The 11,604-nt window shown below is 48.8% G+C and overlaps 1 protein-coding gene and 1 pseudogene across 2 annotated transcripts; both read right to left on the bottom strand.

Moving 5' to 3' along the window:
* Window positions 1-52: 52 nt before the first annotated feature.
* Window positions 53-2,976, bottom strand: CENPB (centromere protein B). Its single transcript, XM_079783912.1, has one exon. The coding sequence runs from the start codon at window positions 2,696-2,698 to the stop codon at window positions 881-883; it is 1,818 nt and encodes a 605-aa protein (XP_079640038.1). The 5' UTR covers window positions 2,699-2,976; the 3' UTR covers window positions 53-880.
* Window positions 2,977-10,290: 7,314 nt separating this feature from the next.
* LOC307107460 (ubiquitin-ribosomal protein eS31 fusion protein-like) lies at window positions 10,291-10,834 on the bottom strand (annotated as a pseudogene). Its single transcript has one exon. The product of its transcript is annotated as a ubiquitin-ribosomal protein eS31 fusion protein-like (transcript).
* Between the last annotated feature and the right edge of the window lie 770 nt (window positions 10,835-11,604).

Raw genomic sequence — 11,604 nt, 5'->3', positions numbered from 1 at the left:
ATGTGTCCCCAAGACAGACGCAAGCCCAAAAACCATGAAGGATGATGCACCCTTGGCTGTTAAAACATTCACCCCACAAAAAGGGGGTGGACGGATTTATTGAATTCAAACTGGGAAAGGAGCGGCTGGACAACTGGACTCTGGGCCCAGACCCAGGGCCCCTGCCCAAGATAGGACCCTGCCAGGAGGAAGGAGAGGCATGGGGCCTGCAGCTGCCCACAAGGGAAATGCCCATTTTCGCTCCTCTGGAGGGCCTCTTGGGAACCTCCAATCTGTTAAGAAAACCAAGGGCCAAAGTAGCATGGGCTGGGCCAGAGAAAGGGAGTGGGGAGGTGGGAAAGCAGGCAGAGGCAGGCTCAGGAGCCTGTGGTTAGACTGTGCTTCTTGAGGCGGTCTGGGGGCAGGGATGGGGGGCTGCCAGCCTCATAGGGGCCTAGGCTGGACCTTCCTCTGAAGCCCTTCCCAGAATGGCTTTGGGGTCCCCCCCACCAAAGACCTGGTGTGGACGGCAGAGGGGAGAGGCACTGTCTGGCCGGGAGCCTCCAGGGCCCATCCCTGGTGGCTGCTGTGGCCTAGTCCACAGATGGCATGGTGTGGTAGCACCGGACAGCTCCCCACCTGGTCCCCCAAGTTCAGGGGCAAATGGGGAGGAAATAGGACTCTGAGAAAGAGGCAATAAGCAGGCAGTGAGGCTGACCCCAACCCTGGGCCCTATCAAGGTGACTGGGCTTGTTCACAGGGCCTGGGGAACATCCGCTAAAGTGATGGTAGCATCTGGGGCTCCCTACTCTGGCTCCATGCACAGCAGCTGCCCAAAGAGTCCTTTGCCCCGGGCTGGTGCTGCCACATCTGGGTTGAGGGCATGGCTAGGCCCAGTGGCTCAGCTTTGATGTCCAAGACCCCGAACTCCTGCCTGCCTGGCATGGTTCTTCCTGGTCACATGGACCAGATCGTGTTCCAAGTGGAGGATGTGGCTCTGCACACGATCATCAATGGGGAAGGAGGTCAGGTACCTCTTTACCATCGCGAAGTAAGCCATGGCCTCCCCAAAGCTAGGCACAGGCACCTCATCACCATCCTCATCTTCATCATCTTCATCATCGTCGTCGTCATCATCGTCCTCCTCTTCCTCACTGTCCGACTCAGAGTCTGCCTCACCTTCCAGGAAATGGAGGGTAGGGTACTGGGCCTCCTCCTGGGCACCATAGCCTCCGAAGCTGCCACCGGCCTCCACTACACCCTGGGCCCAGTCCTCTGCCTCCAAGCCTTCAGAGGAGCTCTCCTCCTCCTCCTCCTCCTCCTCTTCCTCTTCCTCACTGTCATCAACATCACCCTCCTCTTCCACCTCCTCCTCCTCCCCCAACTCCTCTCCTTCCCCTGCTTCCTCCTCCTCCTCCCCTTCCTCCTCCTCCTCCTCTAGCTCCTCCTCCTCCCCTTCTCCCTCCTCTTCCTCTTCTTCCTCCTCCTCTTCCTCCTCCTCCTCTCCCTCGCTCTTGAAGGCAGTGGTGATGGTAGCATTTGGGCCACCCCCGAAGCCAGCCTCACGAAAGCAGGCAGCTATGTCGGAAGGCTCCACTGCCTGCCAAGCTGCAGCCACGAAGTGCAGGGCCTCCATGAGGCCCAGCTGCAGGCCTGACCGATCTTGGCCCTCTAGCGCAGCCATGGCCTTGAGCAGCATAGCCTGGCGATAGTGGCCCTTCACCTGCTGGACAACTCCCCGCTCCAGGGGCTGCACAGTGCCGGGCGGGAAGAAGGCTAGCTGCACATGCCGGAGGCCGGAGGTATCCACGGACTGGGCAGCCAGGCGGCCAGCAAGTAGCAGGACTCGGCGAGACTCTGCAGCCATGCGGGTGTCTAGGGCCTTCAGGTACTTGGCCAGGGCCTGGGTGGTAACACCACCCTTGGAGTTGGCGGTGTAGTCGCAGGGCAGGCCAGCTTGGCCAGCACGGGGCTTGGCCGACTTGCCCGCCACCAGTGGGGGCAGCTTCTCGCTGCCGTCGGCGTTGGCGCACAGCAACACACTCAGGCGTTGGGTGGCTCTGCGAGCCCGTCCATCGCTGCCGCACAGCCCCGCGGCCTGATCGGGCAGAAAGTCGTACCATAAACTGGTCTCCGTGGCGCTGAACACGTCCTGGGAGGCATAGCCCTCGGCCACCGACGGTGGCTGCTCCTCCTGAGCGCGCCAACCCGTGGTGCTCCCGCCGCTGCCCTCCGAGGGCACCGCGGGTGGGCTGGCGGGCGCCGCTGGGGCTCGGGGGGCAGTGCTGCGTGAGCGGGCGCGGGCCACCCCGCTGCAGGACACGACTCCGTGGCGCCGGCGGAAGCGGTCCAGCCAGCCGTTGGAGGCAGTAAAGTCATCCATGCCCAGCTCCTCGGCTATCCGCAGAGCCTTCTCCTTGAGAATGATGCCCTTCACGGGCAGACCAGCAGCGCGGATCTGTTGGAACCAGGCGATGAGCAGCCCCTCGAGCTTGTCGTAAGGAGACAGCTTGTTGGTCTTGCGGCAGGTGGAGGCCACACCGTACTTGCGCTCCGACGCCAGGATGGCGCGCTTGTTCTTCAGGATGGTGCTCAGCGTGGACGGCGGGATGTTGAAGCGCCGCGCGATCTCGCCTTTGCGCAGGTCCGGGTTCTCCTCCACCTCCTGAATGATCCGCGACTTCTCCCGGAACGTCAGCTGCCGCCGCTTGGGGCCCATCCCGGCGCGCCCCCCGCCCCGGGGCCGGGCACCACCGCCACCTCCCCGGGGCGGGGGGCCCGGGCCCGCGGCGGGGGGCACCTGGCGGCCTCTCCCGCGCGCCCCGCCCGAGACAAAGCGGCTCGCGGGGCAGCCGGCAGGGTGGCAACCCGGCCGGGCCGGGGACACCTTCGGGGGCGCCGGCGGGCGCGGCGCCGGGCGGCGGGCAGCAGGCGGCGAGCGCGGACAAGGGCGGGTGGCGCGGGCACCGAAGGCAGGAAGTGGCGAGGCGCGGGGAGCGCGGCGAGCGGGGCGGAGCAGGCGAGGGGATCTCGCGGGAAGCGCGGGGACGCCCGGCACCGCCTCCTCGTCCTCCGTGCCCACCCTCCTCCCTGCCACCCTGGACGCACCGCCGGAGGGCGCTGCGGCCTGCTGGACCCGCCAGCGCTCGGGATCCCGGTGACCCGGGGACGGGGGCGCCGTGCCTGGCCACTGAGCAGGGTGGGCAGCGATTCGCTGCTTGTAAAGAATAACAATTGTGTTTTGTGTTTTATTGAGGTAAAAATGATCCACGTTTTTGGCGGAAACTGAAAAATACAGGAAACTAGAATTCACTTTTCACCCAATACCTGGAGAGATGCGCAGGTAACATTTTTATACAGTTCCTTCCAGTCTTTTCTCTAGGCACATGCAGTTTTCTTTTTAAAAAATTTATTGCATAAAACTGCCATCAGACTGTATTAGACTGCATCTCTGGCATCTCCTGCAATTTTACCTGGCATCGAGTGATTAGAATGTTGCCATATCGGTAAAGTATTGCCAACATGCTTTTTAATGGTTGTATATTGTTCCAATTATGGATGAACTAGAATCTATGTAGCTTATTGTTACACATTTATAATAGCAACACCAGTTTTAAATCTATTTGATGGTGATCCCACCATCCATAAACACTGATAACATCTCAGTGTGTCACTTGCATAAATGTGTTTGTACCTGCAAAAATAACATCATGTATATACATAGGCATACATATACACATGAATCCCTGAAACCTCTTGTTCCTGAACCAACCACATAAAAATGAAGTTCTTAAAACATTGAATGTACTACAGGATTTTAAAAAACCTCTTAGCCGAAACCAGTTTGGCTCAGTGGATAGAGCGTCGGCCTGCGGACTCAAGGGTCCCAGGTTTGATTCTGGTCAAGGGCATGTACCTTGGTTGCGGGCACATCCCCAGTAGGGGGTGTGCAAGAGGCAGCTGATCGATGTTTCTCTCTCATCGATGTTTCTAACTCTCTATCCCTCTCTCTTCCTCTTTGTAAAAAATCAATAAAAATATATTTTAAAAAACAACAACAACAACAACACCTCTTAGAGCGCCCTGGGGTGTGGCTCAGTTGGTTGGAGCATTGTCCAGTACACCAAAAGTTCGAAGGTTCCATCCCTGATCAGGGTGCATTCTAGAGGCAGCTAATCAATGTTTCTCTCTCACATTATCGATGTTTCTCTCTCTCTCCTTCTCTCTTTCACACATTCGCTCTAAAATCAATAAAACAAACAAGCAATCAAAAACTCAGACTACCCAACTGGTTGAGCATGGAGATATGAACGAGGAAGTCACGCACATGCCCGGGTTGCAGGCTCAGTCCCCAATGTGAGGTGTGCAGGAGGCAGCCAATCAATGATTCTTCCTCATCATTGATGTTTCTATCTCCCTCTCCCTCTCCCTTCCTCTCTGAAATCAATTAAAAACAACAACAACTCTTAGATTAACATGAGGAGTAGGTAGAGAGGAAGGCTGTGACCTCCAGGCAGACAGCCTGAGTGAGGACCTGGAGCTGGATGATGCTTCAAGTGAGTGGATGTAGACAAAGAAGAAAAGAGAACCAAGGACTGTGCCCGGGGCTCTCCAAGGTTAAGGGCTCAAGAAAGAACTAGCAAGAAACTTATGAGATGCAGGAGATGTGGTATATGTATACAATGGAATACTGCTAAGACATTACATAAAAAAGAACGAAAGCTAGCCATTTATGACAACATGGATGGATGTAGAGGGGTATTATGCTAAGTGAAATAAATCAAAGACAAATATCATATGATTTCATTTATATCTGGAATCTAAGAAACAAAACAAGTGGATAAACAAAACAAAACAGAAACAGATTCATAGATACAGAGAACAAAATGATGGTTGCAAGAGGAGAGAGGAGAGTGGGTGGGGTGGAGAATAAGAGGTACAAACTTCCAGTTATAAAATAAATAAGTCATAGGGATGTAATGTACAGTATAGGGAAAATAGCTAAAAATATAATAACTTTGTATGGTAACAGATGGTTACTAGACTTATTGTGGTATTCACATCATAAAGTACGTAAATGTCGCCAGGCCGGCATGGCTAAGTGGTTGAGCCTTGACCTATGAACAAGGAGGTCACAGTTCGATTCCCAGTCAGGGCACATGCCCGGGTTTCGGGCTGATCCCCAGTAGGGGCCATGCAGGAGGCAGCCTATCAATGATTCTCTCTCATCATTGATGTTTCTGTCTCTCTCTCCCTCTCCCTTCTTCTCTGAAATCAATAAAAATATATATTTTTAAAGGTACATAAATGACAAATTACTATGTTGTACACCTGAAACTATTATAATATTGTATGTCAACTATACATATATATATATATATATATATATATATATATATATATATATAAATATATATATACACACACACACACACACACACACACACACACACATACTAGAGGGGCCCGGTACACGAATTCAGGCACAGGTGGAGTCCTTCTGGGTAGCCTGCAGGGATCGGGCAGAAACCCACAAACCCACAGTCCAATGCTGCCTACAGCTCCTACCTATTGTTCCTGCTCATCCTGGCCCCACTGTCCCTGCCGTGGTCTCGCGCCCAATCAGTCCCAATTGGGAGCCATGAGCCCTGCATCTGGCACCCTCCCAAGGGGAGTGGCCTGGGGGATCAGGCTGAAACGGGCTCTCCGACATCCCCCAAGGGGTCCCAGATTGCGAGAGTGCACAGGCCAGGCTGAGGGACCCAACCTGTGCACTTTCGGGCTGAGGAGGGAACACGGGAGGGCTCCAGGGTGGGTCAGCCTATCTCGCTCAGTCCCCGATTGGACTGGACCCCAGCAGCAAGCTAACCTCCTGGTCAGAGCATCTGCCCCTAGTGGTCAGTGCACGTCATAGCGAGCAGTTGATCAGCCTTAGGATATCATTAGCATATTATGCTTTGTTCAGTTGTTCTGCTGTTCGGTCTATTTGCATATTACCCTTTTATTATATAGGATATTATTAATCACCCAATAATATTTTTTCCATTTATCTTTAGAGAGAGTGGAAGGGAGGGAGAGAGAGAGAGAGAGAGAGAGAGAAAAGCATTGATGAGAGACACATTGATTGGTTGCCTACCACACATGCCCAGAGCCGGGATTGAACCTGCAACTCAGGTTCATGCCCTTGACTAGGAATCAAACCTGAGACCCTTTGATGCATGGACGATGCTAACCACTGAGAAACACTGACAGGGCAATAATATATTCTTATTTATTAAAAATAATTTTTAAAATGTTTTTATTGAGTTCAGAGAGAGGAAGGGAGAGGGAGAGATAGAAACACCAGTGATGAGAGAGAAACATCAATCAGCTGCCTCTTGCACACCCCCTACTGGGGATCAAGTCCAAAACCCCGCCATGTGTCCTGATTGAGAATCAAACTGTGACCTCCTGGTTCAACTACTGAGCCACACCGGCCAGGCAATATTTTCTTTTCTTTTTTTTTTTTATAAATTCTGTGCAGTTTTTTAAAAAATATATTTTATTGATTTTTTACAGAGAGGAAGGGAGAGGGATAGAAAGCTAGAAACATCGATGAGAGAGAAACATCCACCAGCTGCCTCCTGCACGCCCCCTACCGGGGATGTGCCCGCAACCAATGTACATGCCCTTGACCGGAATCGAACCTGGGACCTTTCAGTCCGCAGGCCGATGCTCTATCCACAGAGCCAAACCGGTTTCGGCAATATTTTCTTTTTAAAAAAAAATATTTTTTTTATTAATTTCAGAAAGGAAGGGAGAGAGAGATAGAAACATCAATGATGAGAGAGAACCATTGATCGGCCGCCTCCTGCACACCCCACACTGGGGATCGGGCCCACAACCCAGGCATGCGCCCTTAACCGGGATCGAACCTGGGACCCTTCAGTCGGGAGGCTGACGCTCTGTCCACTGAACCAAACCAGCCAGGGCAACATTTTCTTTTTAAAAAAAGGGAAACTCATGAAGAACAGCTGAAATGTAGGAGGAAAACCAAGCCGGTACGGTGTTCTGGAAGCCCAGGGAAGAGAGTGTCACTCCCTGCTGGTTGGTGTGCATTTCTCCTTTCATTTGTGCACTGGCCATTTGAATCCTGTAGATTTTCTAGTCAGAGCTTTGCTCATGTATGCCTTATATTTTGTGGGGTTTTTTGTTGACTTTTAGGGGCTCTTCATCTCTGAACAAAATCTTTAAGTATATTGCAAATACATCCTACATTTGTCCTTTAACATAGTCTAGGGAGTCTTAGATATGAGAAGTTTTAAATCTTGCCAAAACTGGTTTGGCTCAGTGGATAGAGCGTCGGCCTTCGGACTGAAGGGTCCCAGGTTCGATTCCGGTCAAGGGCATGTGCCTTGGTTGCGGGCACATCCCCAGTAGGGGGTGTGCAAGAGGCAGCTGATCGATGTTTCTCTCTCATCGATGTTTCTAACTCTCTATCCCTCTCTCTTCCTCTCTGTAAAAAAATCAATAAAATATATTTTAAAAAATTTGGGGAAAAAAAAAGAAGTTTTAAATCTTTAAGTAGGCAAGTTTATCAATTTTTCCTGTTATGCTTCTGGGTTTTGTGTCTTACTTAGAGAGCCCATTCCCACCCCTGAGCTAGAAAAAAATATTCCTCTAATCACAAGATCCAGAAGAAAACCTGGGGGACTTTCCCCTATGCAGGTCAGATCGGTGCTTGGCCCAGAATGGGTGTATGGTCCCTGTGCAAAGGTGGATGTAGGGCCACCTGTCTGAGGATTCCTTTCCACACATCTTCAGGAAACCTTGCTACATTTTGGAGATTTCATCCATGTGCCATATGTCCCTCCTGCTCCTCACCCATCCTGGCTTATCACTGGGTGTTTGGGTGATTGCTCTGTGGGTGGGCTTTTTCCCCCCAGTACCTTGCTGAACTTTCCAAGTTTTCTTCAATAAGCAAGTACTAACAGTCCCTTTGCAATGAAAAGGAGCCCTGATGGGTGTGGCTCAGTTGGTTGGGCTTAATCCTGTTTGATTAGGGTCAAGTCACATGCCAGGTTGCAGGCTCATTTCTGGCAGCGGGCATACAGGAGGCAGCCGATCATTGATTCTCTCTCATCATTGATGTTTCTATCTCTCTCTTCCTCTCCCTTCTTCTCTCTGAAAAAAAAAAAAAAAAGCCAGAAAAAATAAATAAAAATCATACCTGTCCTTTGGAAAAAATAGAAATTTTTGAGGATAAAAACACTTAATCAGCTTTATTTATTTATTTTTGTTTGTTTGTTTTTGTTAATCCTCACCCAAGGATATTTTTCCATTGATTTTTAGAGAGAATGGAAGAGAGAGGGGGAGAGACAGAGAGAAACATCGATGTGAGAGTAACACATCAATTGGTTGTCTCCTGCAGGAGCCCTGAGCAGGGCCCCAGGCCTGGGAGGAGCCTGCAACCAAGGTACATGCCCTTGACTGGAATCGAACTCAGGACCCTTTGGTCCACAGGCTGATGCTCTATCCACTGAGCCAAACTGACTAGGGCAACATTTAATCGCCTTTAATTTCACCACTCAGAGAATATCTTTAAAGGACACTTTTCTGTGCATATTGTTATTAATAGGATCACATTTAGCATAATATTTTGTAGCCAATATTGTGAACATCTTTTCATGTCAATAAATATCTACATCAGTGAGTTTCAAACTTCTTTTATTTTAGGAACCCTTTCTTCTAAATACCATTTTCCAGGAGCTCCACATGTCATCATTCAATTACTTACTGGACCCAGCAGGGTGCCAGGCATCCCTACCCTCCAGTGCCTGTTCTTTCTTTCTTTTTTTTAAAAATACATTTTTATTGACTTCAGAGGGGAAGGGAGAGGGGGAGAGAAATAGAAACATCAATGATTAGAGAAAACTATTGATTGGCTGCCTCCTGTACTGGGGATCAAGCCCACAACCCGGGCATGTGCCCTGACTGGGAATCAAACGGTGACCTCCTGGTTCATAGGTCGATGCTCAACCACTGAGCCATGCCAGCCGGGTGCCTGTTCTCTTTAAAGGCTGCACGTTGCCCTGGCTGGTTTGGCTCAGTGGATAGAGCGCCAGCCTGTGAACTGAAAGGTCCCGGGCTCGATTCCAGACAAGGGCACATGCCCAGGTTGAGGGCTCAATCTCCAGTGGGGGATGTGCAGGAGGCAGCCCATCTATGATTCTTTCTCATCATTGATGTTTCTATCTCTCTCCCTTTCCCTTCCTCTCTGAAATCAATAAAAATATTTTTTTTAAAAATAAAGGCTGCAGGTATTACACAGGTATTGCACCCTCATTGCCTGTTCCCATATTGAAGGACACCCACCTTATGCTCCGTGTTTTGTTGTTATTAAAAATGACCCAATAAACATACATACATCGGTGTGTACTTTTATCATATCCTTAAGAGAAATCCCTAGAAGTGGAATATTGGGGTCAGAGGCCAACCTGGGGCTGGAGCCTATTTGAGGTGCTGGGAGAAGGGTGGAGAGGTAGAAGACATGGTCCCTGCTCTTCAATAGCTCAGTCAGCTTGAGGAAATGAGACTGAGAAAAGAGAACATGAGTTTTCAATGAATAAGGTCCATACTTTCCAGCCTTTCCGCTTTAGGAATTCATGCAATGCATACTTTCTGCATCATTGCAAAAACTAATAACCTAAATGTTCCGCATTAGGGAATTGAATAAATATATATCATTATGGTACTAATATAGATCTATCTCCAAGTAAAATAGAGAAAGCAAGATGTAAAACAATGTTTCATATCCTGTTTGTATATTTATAAAAATATGGGCATACATATGCTTGTAAATGTATAGACCTGCCCTGTTCACTATGGTAGCCACTAATCTCATATGTGACTATCCAGAGCTTGAAATGTACATTTCAAGTCCAAGTTGAGATGTGCTGTGAGTGTAAAATGTACATTGGGCTTTGAAGACTTGGTACCAGAAAAAAAGTATATAAAATGTATCATAATAATTTTTATGTGAATATGTTGAAATAATAATTTTTAATACATTAAATTAAGTAAAATAATAAAGTTTTATGTTTCTTTTAAATTTTTAATGTGGCTACTAAAACTTTTTGAATTACGTATGTGACTCATATTTGTGCTTCCCATTATGTTTCTATTGGCTTGGACTGTTACAGACGATGCAACAAATTTATAATAGAGGCTGCCTCTGGGGAGGGAGATTGAATTATCACTACCTTTTTTGTGCCAGTTAAATGTTATCCTTTGTCTGAATTTTGGTACCATGGGCCAATTTTTTTAAAAATGTTAGCTCATGTCTTTTATTAACCCAAATACAATTACTTGTCTTCTGTTGAAGCAATAGGTCAGACAACATTGCCATAATAATGTCTGTCAGAGTGGCTGGCCATAAAAACTCCAGCACCACATTCATCTGAAGGGCGCTCCTGATGAAGGCGACTGATTTTGCCATTTTCATCCACGTTGTAGTATTTCAGGACAGCCAGCTTCACCTTCTTTCTCTTATGCTTGTTCTTCTTGGGAGTGGAGTAAGACTTCTCCCTTTTCGTAGCACCACCATGAAGTCTCAACACAAGATGAACCTTGAATGTTGTAGTCAGACAAAGTACGTCCGTCTTCCAGGTGCTTGCCAGCAAAGATCAGTCTTTGCTGGTCAGGAGGAATTCCTTCCTTATCCTGGATCGTGGCCTTTACATTTTCTATCGTATCCGAGGGTTCAACCTCCAGAGTGATGGTCTTCCCTGTGAGGGTTTTCACGAAAATCTGCATCTTGGCGGCGACTCCACCACAGATGACGGATCAGAAAGGAAGAGCGCGGCGCAGGCCCACACGGTTCCTGGGGCTGCCGCTGCCGCAGCCCATGTACCAATTTTTTAAAAACTCTTTTAACATGTTGCCCTGGCCGGGTGACTAAGTTGTTGGAGTGGCGTCCTGGACACCAAAAGGTTGCAGGTTCAATCCCCAGTCAAGGCACATACAGGAGGCAACCGATAGATGTTTCTCTCTCACTGATGTTTCTCTTTCTCCCTTCCTCTCTCTCTAAAACTCAATAATAATAATAATAATAATAATAATAATAATAATTTAAAAAGAAAATATATCATCAGATGAGGATTTATAAAAAAGAAACCATTTAACGTCACAATCCATGACCCCCCAAAAAAAGGTACCAGAAAAATTAGTCCCACAAAGAAGATGCTGTTTGTTAACAGGCTTGAAGAAGCAGGATTTTACAAGCATGTGGTAATTTTTCCTCCTCTCTGGCAGTGTGCTGGGGTCATGCCACACCCCTTAACCAAGCCCAGTACTTGATGTGTACAGTCTGCTGCCAGGTCATTCCTTTCCACGGGAAGACAGAGCTTTCTGCCCAGAAGTGTGGCTGGATGGGAGGAGTTGATCCTCTAACTATGATGTTTGCAATTGCTTTTTTTTTTTTTTTTTTTAATCCTCACCAGAGGACATATTCACTGATCTTTTTAGAGAGAGAGGAAGGGGGGTAGGGAGAGAGAGAAACATCAATGGATTGGCTGCCTCCCATACATGCCCCAACCAAGGGTCGAACCTGGACCTTAGTATATGCCCTGACCTGCAATTGAACCT

This window comes from Cnephaeus nilssonii (assembly GCF_951640355.1).
Source record: "Cnephaeus nilssonii genome assembly, chromosome: 11".
NCBI classification, from domain to species: Eukaryota; Metazoa; Chordata; class Mammalia; order Chiroptera; family Vespertilionidae; genus Cnephaeus; species Cnephaeus nilssonii.
The sequence above is the reverse complement of the archived record's forward strand: the minus strand, read 5'-3'. Positions and strand labels throughout refer to the sequence as shown.

Bases quoted from the DNA above. Each gene is read 5' to 3' on its own strand.
- CENPB (XM_079783912.1), bottom strand. From the start codon at position 2,698: ATGGGCCCCAAGCGGCGGCAGCTGACGTTCCGGGAGAAGTCGCGGATC.